Below are 22,262 nucleotides of genomic sequence, written 5' to 3' on the forward strand. Positions count from 1 at the left end.
GAAGCGAGTACTGCTTTGTAAGTGCCAAATGAAGAGGGGAAAAATCAGATTCATTTCTTTGCCCCTTGCAAAGGTGAATCCATTCGCCTTCTTTCCTACCCACCCGCACTGTGCTTAAGTTTGTGGGAAAGTTTGTCTGAGGTTTTGCTAGGAGGAATAGAGCAAAATAAACCTGGGTGCCTAAGAGGAGCAAGGAGGCAAGATGGGTTGTTACTGGGAAAAGAGCAGTAACCCCTGGACAGGTGGGGAGACTGAGCCCAGAGAGTGGGAGGGTTATCCTTGGCCAAGGATGCTCATGTGTTGGCGCCGCCTGCCCTGAGCTGGAGGCACAGCTGCTAGTAAAGGGTGGGGGTCCCTTGGACCCCCAGAGTGGGCTGAAGCCTACAGAGGCTGCCCCCCTGCCCCCGCATCCTCCTTGGTCAGGGTCCATAGTTCCCTGTAGTGCAGAGGCGGGGAGGGTCCCCTGGATGTCCCTGTCTGAGCTTCGTAGCTCCTTGTAGGTCAGGCCTGACCTGATCCCTGCCCCGTTGAAGAGCAGGCTCCAGCCCTCTGGGTCCTGTCTCTGACTGCTGAGCCGCTCTTGTCTGGGGTGGCAGTGAGGCCAGTGGGGGATGGGACTCGGGCAGCACCCCCCCTCACCCTCGGGCAGCACCCGGCCTAGATTGGAAAGCTGTGATGCCTGCCGACAGATCCAGGGCACACACGGCCACCCCAGTGCTCACAGAGCACAGCATCTGACCTGTGGTCCAGGAAGCTGCATGTCTGGGACTCAGGAGACATGTAAGCGTTAATGGAGGCTTTGGAGGTTGGCACGGGGCAGTCAGTCACAGGGGCCCAGCCGCTCAGAGAACTAAAGAGATGCTTGGCCTGAGTCAGAGGTGAGAGGGTCCCTGTTCACAGGCTCGTGGAGCTTGGGTCCAGGCTCCAAGTTGGGGTTTCCAAGGGCTGAGGCAAGGGGCTCTGTGTTGGGGATGGGGGAGCTGGGGAGAGTGTTTTGGGCTGGTGCAAAGATCCGTCTGGATCAGGGTGGGCAGTGCTGAAGGGGGCAGAGTTGAGAAACCAACTAGGGTTCTTTGGACCCTACATTGTGCCCGGCCTGGTGCGGACATGTGAAAAGCCAAGCCCAGCTGTTGGCTTTGAGGCGCGAGGAAACAAACCACAGATGAAGCAAATTTACAAGTGTGTGGCCCTAACTTGTAGCTCTTTGAGACCAGGAGCACAGAAAGTATGCTGCATGTGGTTGGGTGGACTTCTGAGGTGCTCACACTGGAGCTGGAGGGCAGATTTGGGGGAGAGGGGAAGGAGAGGGCTTATGGAAAAGAGATGGGGAGGTGGGCAGGAGGGATGCATCAGGGTCAATCTTGGGGTCACCATAGGGATGGTGAGCCAATCCCTGGTCAGGAAGTCCCCATCCCAATGACTTTGGAGCCCTTGTCCCCACAGCAAGTAGAGGCCCCAGGCCCGGAGTGGGGCATGAGGGGCCACTTTACTCACCTCCAGGGATCTCTCTCCTACCCACCCAGCGCATGAGCAGCCCAGCCTGTTGACCGCTACCCCACATCTCTCCACCCCTCCACGGCCGCACCATGTCTGGCTCCTACGATGAGGCCTCGCTGGCTACGGAGGAGACCACTGACAGCTTTTGGGAGGTGAGACTTTGATATTCTTCAGATTCTGGGGACCAGACAGTCTGACTGCTTGGAGATCTAGCCACCCACCCACCCTATGGCCTCAGGCCTTGATCCTCAGGCTCTCAGGCCTCAATAAAGCCTTCCATGTCCAGTGGGCTGCTGTAGCCATGGAGTGGCTACACTGAGCTGGAACCCCCTGCCCTTGGTGAGGTCCTGTGGCATATCATTCCCTTCTAATCCTCTGCTCTGGGAGTCCTGGCTCAACCTCCTGGCATTCACACAGACGGGTGCAGCTCTTTACAGCTCACACAGCCTTTCCCACCCAACCCTATGTAGTGTGCAAGGGGTGTGGCAATGGTCACAGGGAAGTAGAGTGATTGCCGGGAACCCCATGGCAGCGTAGAAATGGAGACAAGACTAGAAGCTAACATTTGAGGAGCCGCCCAAAATACTTGAGAGCCAGAAAATATTTTTCTCTATTGGCTCCCGAAACCCAAAACGAAAACTGCCAAACCAAAATTAATAAGTGTTTAATGAGATGTCTACAAAACATAATATTATGTCAAGAAGCTGCAGCTCAACTCAACGCTTATATGACTCTACATAAAAATAATAAATGTAGTTCGCAAGAACAAAATGAATAATTCATTTTAGCCCAAGTCCAAATCATAAAAATCCTGCATTTTGTGGCAAGGAGAAAATTACGTGTTAAATGAGATAGTGGGGTGAGGGAACATAGGGACAGTGGGGTGAGATGCGGAGCGCTGGGGCCTACGATTGTGAGACAATCCGGATCCCCCAAGGTGTTACCAGGGAGGAGGGGCAGCGACGCGGTCTGGAAGGGTGGGAGAAGGTGGGAACCGGGAGGACCCGGGATGGGCGTGCGGGCGCCCCCTGCAGGAAGCGGCGAGCAGGGCGGGCAGGGTGGCGGGGAGGCGGGGAGCGCGCGGGAGTACTGCTTGCTGCTTGGCCGCCAGGTGGGGAACTACAAGCGGACGGTGAAGCGCATCGATGACGGCCACCGTCTGTGCAACGACCTGATGAACTGCGTGCAGGAGCGCGCCAAGATCGAGAAGGCGTACGCGCAGCAGCTCACCGACTGGGCCAAGCGCTGGCGCCAGCTCATCGAGAAAGGTGCCCCCCATGTCCAGCCCCTGCACACACCCCAGGTCCTAACTTCGCTGTCTAGATCTGTACCCTACAGCCACAGGACCTTTGCAGATGCTGTCCCCACACCTGCACGCTCCTTCTTCCAGACCATGCCAGGCCTCCTTGTCCTTGTTCAACTCTACATTGCATCACTATTTAAGATTTGATTTAAAGAAGCCCACCTTTTATTTAAAATAATTTAAATGTAGAGAAAAGTTGCAAGAACAGTACAGAGAATGCCTATATGCATTTTTCTGAGGCGCACCAGTGATTAACATTTTACCACATTTATATTCTCATTCCCTTTCTATTTATACGCTTATTTTTTGAACCATTTAAGTTGGAAACATGATCTTTCACCTTAAATTCTTCATGTGTCTCCTAAGAACATTTGCTTATAAATTATGATTTGATAGTTCAAATTCAGGATATTTAATATAACCTATATATAAATTTTACTATAGCGATTGTGCTGGTCCAGGATCCAGCCCCGAAACATATTACATTTAGTTGTCCTGTCTATTCCTTTAATCTAGAACAGTTTCAAGTTGGAGTTTATATGTACTAGTGAATGTTTTTCTTTGCTACTCAAATCTAAACCCCAGAGCAGGGTCTGGGCTGCTATTATCCAGCAGAGTACCTGGCACAGAGTTGATGTCCATTTCATGCCCAAGTGACATGACTGGAATGTCTGGTCCTGGTGGCCTCCTGGCATCTGTCATCAATTGATTCTTGAGTTTTACATTCAGTCAGTTTTCCTGGCACTCCCATTATATGCCTGGTACTGTGCTGGGCTTATGAAAGCTTAGAGTCCAGGCTGCCCGCAAAATGGCTCACAACCTGACTATGGAGACAGGCGTGGGCATAGAAGCAGATGCTGTAAGAACTCAGGGAGAGCGACAGGCCTCCGTGTGTGTGAGGGTAGAGGAGTCAGGGAAGGCTTCCCGGAGGAGGTAGCTATATTTGGGCCCTGGAGGATGGATAAAACTGTAGGGGGAGCAAAGGGGGATATTTCTGCTGTCACGGGAAGTAAGAGGAAAGCCTCAGAGAAAGGAAACATGAGGGGGCTCTGTGGGCAGGGGGTGACGAGGGCCTTGTGATCCCCATGGCCTTTTCTTTAGGACCACAGTATGGCAGCCTAGAGCGTGCCTGGGGTGCCATAATGACGGAGGCAGACAAGGTGAGCGAACTGCACCAGGAGGTGAAGAACAGCTTGCTGAACGAGGACCTGGAGAAGGTCAAGAACTGGCAGAAGGACGCTTATCACAAGCAGATCATGGGCGGCTTCAAGGAGACCAAGGAGGCTGAAGATGGCTTCCGCAAGGCCCAGAAACCCTGGGCCAAGAAGATGAAAGAGGTGCCTGGTGGGCGGCTAAGCCCAGAGGGGCAGTCTGGTCAGAGGGAGGGTGTCTACAGATGGATTGGGGGCCTTCTGGGATTATGCCCACAGGGGAGGGCACTGCCTTCCAGGAAAAAATACCCATAGATGGGGCAGGCAGTACCCCATGGTAGAGATGCATGGGCAAAAAGGGTTGCGGTCCTCAGGAATGATACCAGCAGTAGCAGGAGAGCAAATTGTCCTCTGGATCCACAGATGGGGTGGGCACTGCACTGCCCCACTGGAGCATGTCTGAAAGGGCAGCGGGCAGTGCCATGCAGGAGACTGCATTATCCCAAAGACCTGGAGCAAGGCTACACATCCCTTCTGCCTTGCAAGGCTTTGTGCTCCCTGGTCCCCGTGGAGTGCGTAGGTGGGAGGGTTGCTGTGTGACCACATTTGTTCCTGCTCACAAGTAGGAGCCCTGCCCCTCCCCCACAGCTAGAGGCAGCCAAGAAGGCCTACCATCTGGCCTGCAAAGAGGAGAAGCTGGCCGTGACACGGGAGATGAACAGCAAGACAGAGCAGTCCGTCACACCGGAGCAGCAGAAGAAGCTGCAGGACAAAGTGGACAAGTGCAAGCAAGATGTGCAGAAGGTCCACGGGGCAGGCCTGTGAGGGCCCCTTGGAGGGGGTGGTGGCTGGGCCCGCAGGCCCAGCTCTCACCTTCCTTTGCCTTGGTGCTCCATATAGACGCAGGAGAAGTATGAGAAGGTGCTGGATGATGTGGGCAAGACCACTCCCCAGTACATGGAGGGCATGGAGCAGGTGTTTGAACAGTGCCAGCAATTTGAAGAAAAGCGGCTGGTCTTCCTCAAGGAGGTGCTGCTGGACATCAAACGTCACCTCAACCTAGCGGAGAACAGCAGGTATCTGGGTGTGGCAGTAGAGGGACATGGGCACGGCCTGCAGAGAGTGGAACTGGGGTGCAGGACATCCTGTCCCTAATTATAGTGACTCGAAGGGCAGGGCTGCAGGGATGCCGGGCCAAGAGGAAGAGGTTTCAGATACAGTGGGTGCCTGGGTGCAAGCTGGCACTTGTCCTGGGTACTGGGGAAACCTCCGCGGGTGGATGTGTGAGTGACCAGATGGGGCTGGAGAAGCGATGGGCACTGGGAGTGCCTGGAGCTGCCTACAGGAGATGGCTTCTTGGGAAGCCCACTTGATGCTTGGCTGGGGGCCATGCCTGGTCCCCTGAATGGGCGCTGGCCCTCACTGAGGATGTAAAAGGCCATAGTGCATCTAGCCTCCCACCTCTCATCTCCCCTGTGCACAGCTACGTTCACGTGTACCGAGAGTTGGAGCAAGCCATCCGCGGGGCCGACGCCCAGGATGACCTCAGATGGTTCCGAAGCACCAGTGGCCCTGGCATGCCCATGAACTGGCCCCAGTTTGAGGTAGGATGTGTAGGGAATGGAGAAGGGGACTCGAAAAAGGCTGGAAGGGGCTGCAGGGTGCAACCCTCCAGCCCGACTATTCCCTCGGCTCCCTCAGGAGTGGAACCCAGACCTCCCTCACACCGCTGCCAAGAAGGAGAAACAGCCCAAGAAGGCAGAGGGGGTGTCACTGACCAACGCCACAGGGGTGGCGGAGTCCACATCACAGGCTGGGGACCATGGCAGGTGAGTGCTCCCTATGGAGCTTCCTGGGGGCCAAAAGGGATCCCACACTAGGACAATTGAATTTTACCTCAGAAAGCAAGAAATCATCTTAATCACAGCAGGTATAGTGGTAGCTAATCCTTCCCCAATGGCTACTGTTAACTGCTAGGCACTAGTTCTAAGTTTTCCATATATTGACTCATTCAAGCCTCCTAACATGTGAGAAGTATAAATATTCCCAACTTTATAAATGGAGACACTGAAACCTACAGAGATTAAGTCACTTGCCCAAGGCCACACAGCTAGTTAGTCAGCCTCAGAGCCCAGGAGTCTGCCTCCAGAATCCTCACTCTTAATCACCAGGTTTTACTGCCCCCTCAGATAAGGGCTCAGATGTACCCTGGGGACCCCTTCAGAACCACCCCTCCCCAACACACACACACTCAAGGACTAGAGAGTGCTCATGGTCCTGCCTCCTGTCTGCTTAAGAGCTGTCCGTGAGAGTCACTGACTCTGTTTCCTCTTACATGAGCAACCTCTGGCCCAGGAGGAATTTCACTTGCCCCCTGGGTAGAACTTGCAGCCAGGGCCGCCCTAGGGACAAGGCAAGAAGTAATTTTTGCTGGGGCCTGGCGCCTGGGGCCACTCTCCTCTTCTCAGCGTCAGCAGCTATGATCGGGGCCAGACTTATGCCACCGAGTGGTCAGATGACGAGAGTGGGAACCCGTTTGGGGGCAATGAGGCCAATGGGGGTTCCAACCCCTTCGAGGACGACGCCAAGGGAGTGCGTGTGCGGGCACTCTATGACTATGACGGCCAGGAGCAGGACGAGCTCAGCTTCAAGGCTGGTATGGTGGGCTGGGCTGGCAGGGCGGGGCTGGCAGGGCGGGGCCAGAGGGCAGGGGGCAGGGCCAGGTGCATGGGCATGGCCAAGAACAGGTGAAACTAGGGGGCGGGGAGGTGAGACCCACATCAACTGTGTGGCCAGGGACTGCGTGGGTGTCCGGGTGTGGCTGGCCTGACCTCAGGAGCCAGCGTTTGAAGTCGGCCTAACAAGACGGTATTGGAAGGCTTGCCTAGCATGTGGGAATGGGGTTGCAGGCCTCTCCGTGACCTTGGCGACCACCTTTTCTCCGTGTCCCCTTCCTAGGAGATGAGCTCACCAAGCTGGGTGAGGAGGACGAGCAGGGTTGGTGCCGCGGGCGGCTGGACAGCGGGCAGCTGGGCCTCTATCCCGCCAACTACGTGGAGGCCATCTAGCTGCCCCGTCCCCCCAACACACTACCCCTCACTCCTGCCCAGCGCCTCCCCACCTTTCCCGTCTTGACCTCTTGACCCCCTGCCCTCGCCATAGAGTTCCAGACATATTTTCCGATCAAGCTTTTATTTTTTTAAAAGTCAAAACAGAACAAATCAAAAAATACGAAGAGACAGAGCATTAGCAGGGCCTCCTGGAGGCCAGGGCGGTGGGACTTCGGGCGATGACCCCAGGGTAGGCGAGGGGTTTAGGACTCAGTCCAAGAGAGACTTCACAAAATCTGCTCTTTAGATCCCACCAGAGTCTCCTGAGCCCTGAGGGATGTCTCCTGGACCCTTCTACTCTGCCTCACTCCCCAGTTTACCCCAGCCCCCCTTCACCACAGGCTGCCAGTGTCCCTTCTTCTGCGGGCCTGGTTTTCTGACCTCCATCCCCTCCCCACCCCACCTTTTTCCCCTTCCACCACCACCCTACTCTCAAAGGCCTGGCTTCCAGACCAGAGAAGGGGGGATTTCCCACTCTTTAGTCTTCCACTTTGCCTTGGGGATCACGGTTATCTCCTCGCCCCACCCCTCAGGGCTAAAGGGGGAATGGTGGCCCTCTTCTCCCACAGAGATTTCCAGGGGTCCCTAGACTCCATCAGACATGAAGAGGGGTGAAGTGGGATTGGTGACAGTGTCAGGGTAGAGAAGGGTGAGCGAGCGAGAGCAATGCTAGGCTCAGCTGAGAGACCAGCATCCTGCTGGGCCCATTTCCACAACCGGCAGAACGTCAGACTCTTCCCCTGGAGCCACTCTCCTCAGTAAATTACAGAGACCCCCACCTTCTCTTAGAAGTCCTCAGGCAGGGGGGGACCCCAAAGCCCAGGGCAAAGCCAGCAACAGTAGCAGCCCTCTCCCGTTTCCTGGGGAGGAGGGCATCTTGGCCACCCGCCCCTCTCCCTTCCTCCCTCTATGTCTATCTGCAACCGCAGAATTACTGGGCTCGGCATCAGCCTCCCTGAGACCAAGCCTTGTGCCTGCAAGGGTCTCCTATCCCTCTCTCCTGGGGAGAGGAGCTGTGGGGGGAATGATACACCTCCATCCTGAGACTCTCAGGGGACAGCCTGCAGCCAGTGGGGGTGGCATGGGTTTGGCTGAAATGGAGGGAGGAGCCCTGTCCTTCAGGAGCTGGACAGGGGTGGGCTTTCCTCCTTGTCCCCACCCCTAGCCCTGGAGCAACACCCCCCCTCCCAAACTCCCATACCCGCTGGCAGCCCTTCTACTTCCTCAAGCCTGTGTCTCAGTTAAAGGACTTTTGGGGGTGGGCAGAGGGAAAGGCGAGTCCAGAGCAGAAATGTCTCCTCTGGTTGGTGGAAGAAAGTGGTGCTGGATTATCAGGTGCCAGCCTCTCACATGGGAGGGGTGCTGGGAAGTAGATCAGGGCACGATAAGACCCCAAGAGGTGGGGTTATGACTGGAGGAGAAGCCTCTTAGGGACCTCTCAGGTGAGGCCCTGAGTCCTCCCACAGCACTGGAGGCCACTTGCTCACAGCTGATGCCACTTGGAAGCCTGGCAACTGCAGGCCCCTCCTTCTCCCCACATCACTGGGCCTCCAGCTCAAGACAGCTTGATAGCCCTGCCCCTCCATCACCCCCCCAGAACACCTTTACTCCCTGCTTCTTCTCCCAACAGCCCATGATAAATGATCTTAGACACCAACCCCAAGGTCCTGACCCTGTTCATGTGGGCACAGAAGATCCTGGAAGATTCTGGTGCAGGCCTGAGCTGGGCCAGGGGAGTTGGGAGGGTGGGAATAATGGCATCCCACAGATAGGCAGAATCTCCCTATCACTCCCCTTCTCGTCACTATCTACTCTCTGGGCCTCTGCTGCAGCCAGAGATATGTCCTAGGCCCCTCAGAGTCTGAAGCAAGATTTCCCAAGCCCTCAACCCTTCCAACTCCAACAAAAGCTTCTTCAGCCTCTCCCCCAGGTGGGAGTTGGGGTTGGGGGCCTCTGCCCCTCACCACGTGCCCTTGGAAGGTAGGAAGCCCACACAGCTGCACCTTGGGGCCTGGGCTCCCCCTCTCTGTGCCAGCGGCTTCTCAGCACCTGGGGAGGAGCTGTGGCCCGGCTGGACCCCAGGCCTGTCCCCCTCTGAATTCCAGCTGCCCACTGTGGGGCAGAGACTCGAAACTCCATTCCTTCTGAGCAGCCACCTCTGTGGCCCCTTTGGGACCACTCTTGGTCTCCAGGCGCCTCAGGACCTCGGGGCGGTAGGGCCTCCCACCTAGAAATCCCCTGGAGCCAGCCCCCCACCCCGTCAGTGCTGGTGTCAGGCACGCAACACAAGAGTGTGGGAGCCGCACCCCTCACCGTGCCCACCGCCGTGCCCACCGCTGCCTGTAGCCCCCGCCCGCACCCTCGATGCTGCACGGGCCGCCCTGCGGGCTCGGCGAGTAAAGTGTGTTGTCCCCAGTTAACCACCGTCGTCTGGCAGCCCGGTTCTGCGGGGAGCCCGGGCTGCCCCCACCCGCCATCCGCCGCCCTCGGCTTCCTGACTCCATTAGTCCGACACTTGTGAAACTCCGAGAAGTGCTGTGGTCTCAGCAATGCACCTGTTTTGTACATGATTGTGTAATTTAAAGGTATATAAATACAAAAATATATATATATATAAGTTGTGATTGTATGACTGTGGATAAAATCGAGAACTGTGTCAACCTGGCTGCATGTTGTCATCTTGAGTCTCGCGTTGTCTTTCGAACCCTCCGAGAGCCATCTGGGGTTGGGCTGACTGCCGGGGAGGTGGGCCAGTACCTGCACGCGTATCTGTACATGGAAGGTTACACTGGACACCCAGGCTCCTGAGGCCTTTAGGGTTCCGGGTACCTGGTGATCAGCACTGACGCAGAGAGCTGGGGCTTCCAGGATCCCAAACTCACAGTTCAAGGGTAAAATTTGACCCTCAAACTGAAACCCTCAAAGGTTTCAGTTTTAATTTTTTTTTAAAGATTTATTTTTGTACAAGAACTGGGGTACAGGCCAGGGGTGCGGGAGGGTGAGAGGATTCACCAGAGAGAGAGTGGGGAGCAGAACAGGTAGACTAACGAAATACACTGCTGAGGGGAGCAGCAGGTGAGACAGGAGAGGTCTGCTGCACCATGTGGGTAGCTCCCTGGCTGGCCGGGAATCAAACCCATGCTGCAGAGGCTGTGGACAGCTTCACAGCACTGCTCTCAACCCGCTGCGCCACCGGGGAGGCCCCTAGGTTTCAGTTTTTAAAGCAAGATTCTAAAAGTGACTGCTGAGGCCTGTGGACCTTGGTTGTCCACAGTCCCAGGCTCCCTATGGTTGACAGCAGGCCAGACCTGTGTCCTGCCTGACCTCTGACAGCATTTCTGTTGGGACCCCTGTGAGAGTTCCTCCAGGAGGTGTTCTCAGGAGCTGGGGCAGAACTGGGGCTCTGGGTTCTCTGTTCTGCCATACCAGGTCCTGCCCCAGGTCTCGTTTGCCCGCCAAGCTCCTGCTCCAGACTTGCCCCCTCCCACTCACTCCCACCCCCAGCTGGTCTCTTCTAGGGCAGGTCAGACACTCCAGGTCCAGTCCTAGTCTTGCCATCAGTTTCACGGTGTCCCCACCCTAGGCCCCAGTCCCCCCAGTCTGGTTAATCGTTTCTCTGAGGATCCTTTGGCCCTGACATAAGCCCTTAATTCAAACATACTAAAGCACACTACAGTCCCTCTTCGCCACCATTTCCAGCCTCGGGGCAAGCTCAGGGCAGGGAGAATAGATTGAGAAGGGGGTTAAATCTATTCTCTACCTCATTTCCCTTAATCCCTACCCACCCACCCCCCATCTCTAAATGAAGCCCCAGGGTTTAGCCAAACACAGACAAAAGTTTGCCTTGTCTAATTTACCAGGCTGCTCCACGCAGTTATGGGGAGCCTTGGAGGTCGGGTCCTGAGAACAGCGTCAGGGAAAGCCTAGCAGAAGGGCTCTGCCCAGCAGGTGCACAGAGGAGGAAGGAGAATCGGAGGGTTGCTGCCAGCACACAGGTGTCACTGGATGGGTGTGCCCGCCAAGGGACGTGTGCCTCGTGGCAGAGCACACACTGGGGAGCTGCCCCACCTGAACCCCAAACCTCCCCCTTCCTGGAGCAGCTCCAGCTCCTACTCCTCATCCCTAATTCCCTTCCCTTTCCTCCCTCCCAGCCTCTGCCTGAGATCCAGGCCTCTTCAGGCCCAGTCCCAGCAGAGACATAAGCAGGTGGCTCTAGGGACTCAGTTGGGGGCAGGGCGGCTGGGTGGAGACAAACCAGTTTAGCAAAGCCCAGTTGGGTTCTGGCCCAGGTCCCAGTCTCCCCCCTCCGGGGGAGTGGGCAGACAGCAGGGGCCCAGGGAGGCACAGGCCTGGGGCAGGCCTCCTCCCCCTCTCCCCGGTCCTGGTCCAGTCCCAGCTGACAGATGCCAAAGTGCTATTTGCTCACTGCCAGGAGTAAACTTTCTTCTGGAGACAATAAAGTTGCTGGGGGCAGAAGACAGACTACAGGGCAGCGATTAACCCTTGGTGGCCTGGGTGGCACTGGCTCCCTATCTTGTCTCCTGGAAGCCTGTCCTCAGAGGTCAGCACCTCAGGGTGCTGACCAGTTGTGGAGGGAGCAAGAGACATGTCCTGGTGGGCTCAGTCCCCCTGGTTGGCTGTGTGACTGTGAGCAAGTTGCTTAACTGCTCTGGCCTCAGTTTAATCATCAGCAAAATGAGGGAGTGACTTCCCTGGAACTTGCATTGGGAAGGCACATGGCAAAAAGGAGTGGAAGCATCTAGTAATAGTCAGTCCTCAGGACTCATGAGTTGAGTGAATAGATGTGAGGGAAGCATGAGGAAGCTGGGGCCCTACTTCTCTGGAAATACACGCACTATGGCCCCTACGCTTTCCCCTTCATGGGCTCGCACCCCTCACACCCCACTCACAGGGGGTGTGAGGGCTCACAGCTTCGCAGAGGGCACTGTTGAGGTCTACGAACTTGCTCTTCAGGAGAGAAAAACCAAGAGAGCCAACCTCTCTTCCACCATATTTGTTGCAGAGTCAGCATCCCATAAAGGGGGCTGAAGCCCCCTCCTTCCACTGAACCCCCGCTGCTGCCCAGTCCCAGAAGCCCCTGGATTGTCCAAGCAGAGACAAAGGTCCTAAGGAGTCTGCACAGGAGGTTCAGCTCCTGACCCACCCCAAGAAGAAAGCCCCATCTACAGCAGAACAAGAGGAGGACACATCCCTTTTCTCCAGTCTTATGTGTAGATCCTCTTCAGCCACAGCTCACCTCCCCCTCCTTTCAGCCCACACCTGGGTGTCAGGAGATGGGGTGACTGTTCTAGTCTCTTCTTGGCCTTGAGTACTCATTCTCTCTCTCCTATAAGCTTCTACCAATCAATGAGCTCTTTCCCTTTAGGTGTAGCTCAATGCCACCTCCCCCAGGAAGCCTCCCTTGACCACCCCAGGCCCCTGTGACCACAACCATTTTGAGCATTGATGGTCCCTGACCTGTGCCACTCGCTCACTGCACAGACTGGGGCCGTATCAGGTCTCTAAGATCTTTATTACCCATTCCTTGGGGTACCCTTGTCTCCAACTCATGGTGCAACACCATGCCAGGTATGGTACAGAATGGGTGGCATCAAGCACTGGACCAAGAAGCCTTGGGCCAAGTCACTGCCATTCTGTCGGCTCTGCTCTTGGAAATCTGGGGTCAGAAGCTGGGTGAAGGGAAGGCCTTCTCTGGGGAGCAGTGAACACTGAGGACAGCCCTGGCTTCCTCCAGCCTCCAGGACCTGGCACATGAGCAGTCAAGCCTGAGGAGGAAGCACTCCCTGGGCCCCAGCGAGTTCATTTGTATCCCTGGGAGTGGGGGCGGCCCTCTCCCTGACCTTGGATGCCTATTCCAGAGGATTGGCCTGTCCGCCAGCCCAGGGCCTGGTGGAGGCAAGAGCAGGCAAGTGGGAGGTCTGGCGAGGGTGAGTTCCAGGCCTGGGACCCACGGCCGCAGCTCAGATGGGATGCACGAACTGGTAGACGAGGCGCTGGGAGATGTCTGGCTTCCGGATGATGCCCTTCTTGTAATACTGGCGAATGGAGCGGCTCAGCTTGTCGTAGTTCATGGCTGGACGGTTCTTGCGGATGCCCCACAGTCGGGCCACCTGGGCGGAGTCCTCAATTTTGAAGATGCCTGGGGGGAGCAGGAGGGCCCAGAGAGAGCCAGGGATCCCATGGGGGTGGCAGGAGGGAGAGAGATGTAGATCAAAGGTCAGTCCCTCGGAAAGCCAAGGCAGGAAACCAGTGCCGGCTCCGGTGAGGCTGTAGGGGCATAATGCCCACCCCATGTTGTGGTTAAAGAAACGTGTGCAAAGCATGTGCCACAGGGCCCAGCGAGTGGAAGTTAGTGCAAGTAGGGTGACTGGTGTGCGTCAGTGGGTTATTTGGCATCTTGAGGTCCTAGCCATGCCAGCCTCTGGGATTTGTGCATCCTACACAGAAATGCTGTGGGACCCTGGGCTGTGCCCATGGCTCATTTGGCAAGATCACCTCCTGCCCCTCCTCCTCACTACCTTCGTCCTTGCATCCCCAAGCCTGAAATGCTTCTTTGCTGTTCTGTCACCTCAGGCCACATAGCCCTTTCTGGCAGGATTAATGAATAGGAGGTGGTGGAAAGAGGATTTGGAGCCAGGTCAGTCCGGGTATGAATCCTAGCTTTGCCATTTCCTACCACAGAATCTGTCTGTATAGTCTCCATTGCCCCCATCTGTAAGAGACCACCGAAAAAGCGCTCAGAGCAGAGCCAGAAGGAAGTGCCCCTTGGAATGAGTTATTACACTGTTAGTATCTCTAGTTCTCATTCTAACCCCCCTGGCAGGGCACAGGATAGCATACCCCTCCAGGAAGCCTTCCCAGACCATCCTACCCTTGCTGACCTCCCTTCCCTAGGACTCTATTATTGGACCATCTGCCCAGAGGACTGGCTCACTCTCTGTCTCAAATAAATACACAGGGTCATCATACCTTGCACAATAATTTTCCTCTACAATCCCCAACCCCTTCTGGTGCTCTACACTCAAACCCAGAGTCACCTCCACTGTGAAGTCCTCCTGGCTTATAGGCACAGTTGCCTGCATGGCCCCACTATGCTTTGCACCTGTTTCTCTATTTCACTGTTTCTCCTATAAGACTACAGGCCCCCTGAGGACAGGGTGCAGCTGAATCCTTTTTCACACCTTCAGGACACTAATTCTTTGTAAATGTTGGCTGAGAAACCAGGAGGTATCAGTAAAGGTTTGGTAGATGAGTGGACCTAGTCCATTTTACAGATAAGAAGACTGAGGTCCAGGCACCCGCAGGTACTAATGACCTGAGGGGGCCTAGAGTCTAGGTCTTGGCTCTGGGCCTTTTTCAAAATACACACACACCCATGTCCAATGAAGCTGCAACTAGCCACGTGTGACATTGAGCTTTTGAAATGTGGCAAGTCTCAACTGAGATGTGAAATCCATACCAAATTTTGAAGAGTTAATATTAAGTATTTTATTAATAATGTCTATATCAATATTTTAATATTCAATTTTATGTAATTTTTAATGTTCTACAGGCAATTTAGATAATATTTTATTAGTGATTTTCTATGATAATAAATTAGAACATCGGGTTATATAAAAGTATTATTAAAATTAAATTCACCTGTTTAGAAAATGTTTTTAAAGTGGCTACTTGAAAATCTAAGATGACAGTCACATGGGACTTAATGCCAGTGAAGTTCTGAGAAATGTATCGCCAGGCGATTTTCTCCTTGTCAACATTACAGCGTGAACGTGATCATGCAGACCTGGCGGACGAGCCCAGCACACACCTAGGCTACATGGCATGGCCAACCAGGCCCCCATGTTCACTGTCTGTCCCCCACCGGACATGAAATGGACATGAATGGACATGAAATGGTGGCTTTAATGGACATGAAATGGTGGCTCACGTGGACACTGTATTTTTCCTTGGACACCACCCATGCCCCCTGTGAAGTTATACTGTTTTGGGAACAGACACTGTGTCCCGTTCTTGGCAGTTTGAAGTCCCCACCGTATCTCAGGATTGCGCAGCGTTGGGGATCTGAAGCCGGACAGGGCCTGGCCAGGGGACAGACCTGGACACTTGTCGCACCCGGCCCAGGGGCTGGTCCGACGACAGTGGCACATCTGGCATTCAGACATGAATCCAAGGTGGAGGGGTATCTCCACCACCCTGCCCAGCCCCCGCCCCTCCCTGTGCCAGGCAGGTAACCTCAGGCCCGTGTTCTCGCTACCCCGGCCCCATGTGCCCCCACAGGGCGCCCTGCTCACCCTTCTCCTTGTTGAGCCACCGGATGAAGCGGCCGTAGCTGTGGGGCTTGAGCAGCAGCTCCTTGAGGAACTGCCACAGGTGGATGGGCTGCCCGGAGCAGGATGAGTCCACCTCGCTGTCGGTCCAGCTCTCCTCGTTGGTGGAGGCTGGGCAGCCAGGGAGGGTGGCAGTGAGTGGGGAGCCCCTGCCTTCGGGCAGCCACCCCCCACCCAGCCCAGGCCCCTCCCTGCCCTGCTCCTACTCACCGCAATAGTGAATCTCCCCAGGGGAAGTCCTCTCTTTCATCCAGGCCGCTGTGGGGCAAGGAGAAGAAGTTTGGGGACCCAGGAGACACGCAGGGCAGAGGAGGGAGTTTGGGTGGGACTTTGGGGATGGAGAAGCCCCTCTGTGGCTGGGTGTTTCCCTGGTGGTTCCCTCCTTCCCTCCAGTCAGAGAAGACAATTTTGTTTTTAAAAAGCCTTTTCCTGGGAGGAATTTGAGGATTCAGAACTGGGAGGGCCTCAGAGATCCTACACACAGCTCCATGTTGCTCAGGTGAGGAGACCGGAAGTCGAGCCATGCCCTGCCTCTCTCTCCTCCCCTATGGAATGAGCCAGGACATCCCCTCACAGAGTGTGCAAGGTTCCAGGGCGAGGAAGTCTGCATAGCGCCTTGCTCGGTGCCCATCATAATAAAAGGCTCTCTGCCCTCCAGTTGCCAAGTTCGCAAGCCCTTCCACCCCTCCTGCCCTCCAGCTGGCCCCTCTCTGTCTTTCCCTCCTGCGGACCCAGGGAGGATGGGAGATGGCAGAGGCAGCCAGCTTCTGCCCACATCACCATGCGGTTCTCAGACTGGCACTGACCCCTGCCCTTGCCAGCCACTGGGTTGGGGCAGGACATTGGTCATGGACTGGGCCATACCGTGTGTCCTGTGCCCTTATTCACCCCATGGGTCCTGTGCCCTTACTGAGCAAGCATGGGGTCCTCCAAAGCACACGGCTCTGTGCAGGGCACAGTGGATGCCCAATGAGATTGAGACCATTTAAACATTAAGGGGTGGCATCCACATAGACACTGATGGGGAACAAGGCCCCAGATACACTGTTAGTGCAGAATAGTGGGGTACTCATACTATTTATGTCCAAAGAAGGTAAAACGACAAATACATTTGCTTGTATATGCACAGGCAAGGTACCCTAGCAAGGGTACCCCTAGGGCACCCCCAGCAAGTCACCCTAGAAACTGGTGACAGCCTCTGGGGAAGGGGGTTGGGGGGGTTGGGGGTGGGATGGAGACTAACTTCCCATGGTGTTGTATTTTGCACTATGCTCTTTTCATCAATTGTGCACACTTATTAGCTCCTTACTTCTTTAATGAAAAACAACACTAAACAAAGAGGATTTTAAATGGATTTCATCGTCCCATCAGCTCTGACATCCCCAGGCGTCACAGTTTAAGTTCCACCTTCTAACTTCCCATATGCTCTGTCCGAAGTTCTGTGAGCAGAGCTTGGCCGGGGTGGGGAGTGGGGCAGGGCTGCTGAGTTCGCCCAGGACCCAAGCAGGCAGCTGCAGTTGGGGCTGGGATTCAGAACAGAGCCCAGACAGAGAGCCTGGGGCCTTCCCAGAAGACAGGAAGCTCCCGGCTGGCATCCTACCTAAACCACCCTCCTCAGCGTCCCTGGCCTGGAGTCCAAGAGGGGCCGGTCCCACCCCCGCCAGGTCCCACCTGATTTCCAGATGTCCAGGTGGGCGTGCAGCACGTCCCCGCCCAGGGGAGAGCGCTGGCGGAACTGCTCCTCCGACATGGCACACAGCTCCTTGCCCCCCAGCTCCTGGAAGGCCTTGCCCACCGGGGGCAGCCGGTACTGGTGCTCTGTCCACAGAAGCCACTTCTGCACGTTGCCAGGGCTCCAGTCCACGGGGTCTGTGCAAAAGACACTCATCAGCTCCAGGCTGCTCCGGGGCACTGCCCTGAACGTGACCCGCTCTGATGGGTTGCTCTTGAGCTTGTGGCCTGGGACCACGGACTCTGGGGGTGGGGCCAGACAGGGCCTGGAGGGACTCTGCAGAGGGGGTCACCCAAGGAGAAGGGGAATGGGGGTGAGAGAGAAGTCTGAGCCCCCAAAACACACTTCAGTCAGGGAAGAGTAGTCTAGGGCCTCTGTATCCCCTACCTCATTCCAGCTTTTAGTCGTTTCCCAGATCCTAACAACCCCTCCAAAGGATCCTTCGGGAAGGCCCCGCTTTGGAGGTGACAGTGACATTAAACTAGAAACAACTGAGTTTCTCTCCCAGATGGCATCTTGCTTACCCTCCCTCCTCTAAGCCCTCACGGAACTAAAGAAAAACCCAACCAGGAATCAGTTGTACTACCCCACCCTGACCACACTTGACAGATGAGGAAACTGAGGTGTGGATTTCCATCCCCCGTCCAAAGGGCTGGGCTTGGGCTGGGCGCCCTGAGCTAGCTGCTCATTTCCCCAGGGGCTTAAAGGAGTGAATGGTAGGGCCCAGGGTGGCATCAGAGGCCAGAAAGGGAGTTCCTGGCCAGGTCACAGGTGTGCCCGGGGCTGTGCACTGGCGGGGCACACAGGTGGGGGTCAGGTTGTTGGACACGGTCACAATGGGGCCTGCAAGTGAACACTGTGGTCTAAGCTGGTGCCCCAACTGGGTGACCTGCAGGCTGGGCTGCCCTCACTTCAGAAACCCATTTTCCTCCCCAGGGTCAAAGCAATTTGTTTCTGTCCCCATTGTTCAGAGGGCAGGCCCGTCCCAGCCTGCTGTGGGAGTGGTGGCACTGTGGGAGACGCTCCCGGGGGTGGGAGGACTGGTGTGCACACTGGAAGGGACTAGGCATGGGCCTGGAGCTGACTCAAGGGGGACACAAGCGGGGACTATCAGGCGGCAGGAACCCAGCCCAGATCACTTGAGGGGGAGTGGGCCTGAGGGCTGCATGAAGACTCTCCCCTGGGTGCAAGCAGCACAGAGAGCAGCATGTTCAAATGCCAAGGTCCAAAGACCAAGGACCTCGGTCAGGCTTGCTCAAAGCTGGAGAAATGATGAGTGACAGGGCGGGAGAGCCAGCAGCCCCTGGGCCCACCACATCAGCTCCATAGCTTCATTTTCCCTGCCCTGGCAGACACATGTGTGCCCAGCCCCCTGAGCACCCCTCTTTATCAGAGCCCTTGTCACCACGGGACCAGTGACACACTTATCTCTGTATTCATGACCTGCTTCCCTCCTGTAATTCCAGCTTCATGAATGAAGGGGCTATCGGGCTGTCTTCTCTACTCAATTCCCCAGTGCTCGTACAGGGCCAGCCATATTAAGAAGTTCTGGTTTTGGGGCCTCCCTGGTGGCACAAGGGGTTGAGACACAACCTATGAAGCTGTCCGCAGCCTCTGCAGCACAAGTTCAATCCCTGGCCAGGAGCTACCCACGTGGCGCAGCAGACCTCTCCTGTCTCACCCGCTGCTCCCCTCAGCAGTGTATTTCAGTCTATCTGCCTGTTCTGCTTCCCACTCTGTCTCTGGTGAGTCCTCTCACCCCCCACACCTCTGGCCTGTACCCCAGTTCTTGTATGCATAAATAAATCTTTAAAAAAAAGTTCTGGTTTTTGGAGCATCTATTATGTGCAAGTTGCTATCCTAGAAACTGGGGTGTAGCAGTGAGCAAAACAAATGAAAATCCTCTTCCTCGGGGTGTGTACATTCCAGTAGGAGAGACAGACAGTGAACAAGATAAAATATTCAGGGCCTCCCTGGTGGCGCAAGGGGTTAAGCACCGCACTGTGAAGCAATCCGCAGCCTCTGTAGCACGAGTTGGATCCCCGACCAGCCAGGGAGCAACCCACATGGCACAGCAGACCTCTCCTGTTTCGCCCGCTGCTCCCTGCAGCAGCGTATTTCAATCACTCTGCCTGTTCTGTTCCCCACTCTGTCTCTGGTGAATCCTTTCACCCCTGCCCCGCATCTCTGGCCTGTACCCCAGCTCTTGTATGCATAAATAAATATATCTTTAAAAAAAGAGAGATAAAACATGCAGCTCACCTGACAGCACAAAGTGCCACAAGAGAAAGAAAACAGATCGGACAAAGAAGTGGGACTATGGGCGGTCAATTCACTTCCCCTGGTCAGTGATCAGGAAGCCTCATGGAGGGGGTGATCTGAGTCGGGACTCACAGGAGGTGAGGGGTAAAGGCATATTTGGGGGAGCAGTGTACTAGGTGGAACAACCAGCAGGTGTGAAGGTGTGAATGTTGAGGGAGCAGCCAAGAGGCAGGTGTGGCGGGAGCACAGTGAAGCAGGAGAGCGTGGACATGAGTCCGAGGGTGAACCAGATGTAGAGCTCAAGTTTGTTCCATCCTGCACCTTCCCAGTGGGGCATTGGGCTGGGCGTCTGGGCACAGAGAAAGCTGGCACCTCCCAGGCCAGGCTCACAGCTGCTGTATGTTTGGGGTTAAGCAGATGTGCAGAAGTTTCAGCATCCCTGGGGCTACCTGGGGTGGGGCCAGGGGTGGCCAGAGTACAGCAGGCAGTGCCCCTCTGGCCCCCAGTGCTGCCTGTGCCCTCCGGGGAGGATGTGGGGACTGACCTGCAGTGATGTTGAGCAGCTTGCAGGCCGTCTCGATGTCCTTGAGCACCTCGCCCACCACCATGGACTGCACCTGCTCCAGCGAGTGCTCCTCCAGGCTCAGCCCTGCCGGCGCCAAGTCCAGGCTGCCCCCTGGGGCTTGGCTGTCGATGACTGGGCACTGCTCAGGCTCGTCAGGCGGCTCCTCCCGAGTGCTGGCCCCAGGGCCCTTGGCGGCCCAGCCGTTGTCCTCGGGATACAGCATGTCAAAGTAGGAGAGGTAGAAGGCAGAGAGGCCCTGCTCGGGTGTGGCGGGTGGGCTGGGGCTCCAGTCCTGTCTCTCGGGCCCCACCGAGCCCCCTGCCACCTTTTCCAGGCCTGTCCGCAACACAGCGTCGGGGGGCAGCAGGAGGCGGCTGGGGGGCACGCTGCTCAGGCCCGGGCTGGCGCTGCCCATGCCGCTGCTGCTCGGGTTGGTGGCTGTGTCTACAGAAATGAAAAAGGAAGGAGAGTCAGGTTCTGGCAGCTTCCCCGTCCCCATGGGGGCCGCTAAGCTGGTTACAGGGATGAGGGGCCCCGTGGGAAGTGGCTGGGCCTGGGACAGGGTTGGGGCTTCTGGGTCACTGGGTAGCTAGGACAGGGCTGTGCAGACAGGCCTTCTGGCTGGGAAAGACAGTGGTGGGAGAGGGGGTGGGACTGAAAACAGCTCCCTCTCTGCCCCAGGAACCAGGTTGGCGGTGGGGAGCAGTGAGTCCTTACCAAGACAGCGAGCTTAAGACAAATTTCTGAGGTCCCTAACCTCATGCAGGCCTCACGATGGAAAGTCTGATTAGTTCCATTTGGTAGATGAGCCCATTGAGGCCAGGACAAGAAGCCTTTAGTGTCCAGCCTCTGTCCCTGCCTGACCCGTACCCGGACCCCAGTGCGCTGGTCTGTGGAGCAAGTTCCTTCTGAGAGCTAACCTAGATCTTCCCTGCCATAGCAAAGCTCATTTTCTTTCATTCTGCCCACGAAGGGGAAGGGAAGAGAGAAGGCCACCAGCAGCTGCACCAGTCAGGTGAAGGAAGAGAGGAGCCAGTGAGGGATGTGGCAGGATCGACTCCCCTGATAAGTTGGGGAGAAGATTCTCTTCCCCCGCCTAGGGCCATTTGGGGTGGGGTGTAAATAAATTCCAGATGAAAAGCTACTGAGGCAGCCACTGAGCTGGCACACTCATAGGTGTGCCAGGCATGCCTGCCTCTTGGGGCTGGGGTCCTGGTGTCCCCCACTTTGTTCTCCCTTGTAAGGTGCTGCCCCCAGGGCCCTCCCAGCTCCCAGAATCCTCCACTCCCCTCACACCCCAGAAGAATGTGCAGCTGCCCGAGGTGGTACCCAGTGTAAATGTAACCTTAGTGTAAGTGTAAGAGGTGGTGCCCAGTGTAAAGACCTCAGGTTGCTTTCCTGGAGGGGCAGGGGTGCCCTAGGGAACAAGAGAGTCCTCCAGCTCTCCTCCCTACTGCCCAGCGCCCCAGGGAGCATTATGAGGCCTCAACACCAGGAACTAGTCTCCTCCCTCCCATTGGTCACCCCGGCTCTGCATTGCTTGGGTCCTCTTCTCTGAGCCCCAAGTTGGAGTGTAGGTTTGGGTGAGGCAGAGCCTTGAGACATGAACAGACACCACAACACGGAGGTTTCTGTGATTTGTGGGTCCAGAGACTCAAGAATAAATTAGGACGGGGTGGGTGTAAGATGTGCCCAACAGCACAGGGGACTGGAGAAGAGGAAAGGAGCAGATGAGCCAGTCAAAGGCAAGATATGGTGTGTGCTTCCTCGGGGGTATTTCTATTTTAAGCAGTGGCATCTCCAAATGTGGTGCCCAGGCCAGAGGTGTCGGCACCTCCTGGGAATTTGTGAGAAACGAGAATTCCCAGGCTCACCTCAAAGCTACCCAATCCGTCGCTCCAGAGGGGGGCCCAGCAATGCACCTCAACAGGCAGCCTGGGTGACTCTGATGCATGTTCATCAGAGAATCGCTGCTTTTAAAAGGCATCTGGCCAATACAAGGGGGAGAATTGAATCGAAGGCTGGTGGGTCTCCTGGTGGAAATTTTGGTGCCACGCTGGGATAGTCATCTGAACCTGCCTTGAGTCACCTGTGGGACTGGCCTGCCTAGACTTTGTGCAGCAGTGGTTGCCCCTGCAGGGGGCCAGGGTAAGAGATGGGTTTAGAAGGCACCTCTGGCTTCTCTAGGATGGCAGTTCGCCCACTCCACATCACCATTCTCTCAGAAAATCACCTTTCCCTCTAGTGGCATAGGCTGGTGACTAGAGCCAGTAGTGTTTCAGCCCCCTCTT

General features: G+C 56.0%; 2 protein-coding genes across 3 annotated transcripts in view; one reads left to right on the forward strand and one right to left on the reverse strand.

The window, feature by feature from the left end:
- The window catches only part of PACSIN1 (protein kinase C and casein kinase substrate in neurons 1), a 57,699-nt gene extending 50,532 nt beyond the window's left edge, over nucleotides 1–7,167 (forward strand). For both annotated transcript variants that reach the window (XM_054698731.1, XM_037519547.1), the window contains exons 2-10: nucleotides 1,524–1,649; nucleotides 2,609–2,765; nucleotides 3,902–4,137; nucleotides 4,600–4,755; nucleotides 4,852–5,027; nucleotides 5,435–5,555; nucleotides 5,653–5,780; nucleotides 6,420–6,607; nucleotides 6,910–7,167. In XM_054698731.1, the coding sequence (XP_054554706.1) occupies nucleotides 1,587–1,649; nucleotides 2,609–2,765; nucleotides 3,902–4,137; nucleotides 4,600–4,755; nucleotides 4,852–5,027; nucleotides 5,435–5,555; nucleotides 5,653–5,780; nucleotides 6,420–6,607; nucleotides 6,910–7,019 (1,335 nt within the window). In that variant the 5' untranslated portion in view covers nucleotides 1,524–1,586 and the 3' untranslated portion in view covers nucleotides 7,020–7,167. The remainder of the gene's footprint in view (nucleotides 1–1,523; nucleotides 1,650–2,608; nucleotides 2,766–3,901; nucleotides 4,138–4,599; nucleotides 4,756–4,851; nucleotides 5,028–5,434; nucleotides 5,556–5,652; nucleotides 5,781–6,419; nucleotides 6,608–6,909) is intronic.
- Nucleotides 7,168–12,235: 5,068 nt separating this feature from the next.
- On the reverse strand, nucleotides 12,236–20,399 carry SPDEF (SAM pointed domain containing ETS transcription factor). Its single transcript, XM_037520871.2, has 5 exons — nucleotides 19,951–20,399; nucleotides 17,084–17,281; nucleotides 15,623–15,670; nucleotides 15,377–15,523; nucleotides 12,236–13,221 (listed from the first exon to the last, which is right to left on the reverse strand). The coding sequence occupies exons 1-5, from the start codon at nucleotides 20,384–20,386 to the stop codon at nucleotides 13,043–13,045; spliced, it is 1,008 nt and encodes a 335-aa protein (XP_037376768.1). The 5' UTR covers nucleotides 20,387–20,399; the 3' UTR covers nucleotides 12,236–13,042.
- Between the last annotated feature and the right edge of the window lie 1,863 nt (nucleotides 20,400–22,262).

The sequence above is a fragment of the Talpa occidentalis genome, unplaced genomic scaffold (assembly GCF_014898055.3).
Source record: "Talpa occidentalis isolate TD23 unplaced genomic scaffold, MPIMG_talOcc4v2.1 talOcc4.2, whole genome shotgun sequence".
In the NCBI taxonomy this organism is placed as follows: domain Eukaryota; kingdom Metazoa; phylum Chordata; class Mammalia; order Eulipotyphla; family Talpidae; genus Talpa; species Talpa occidentalis.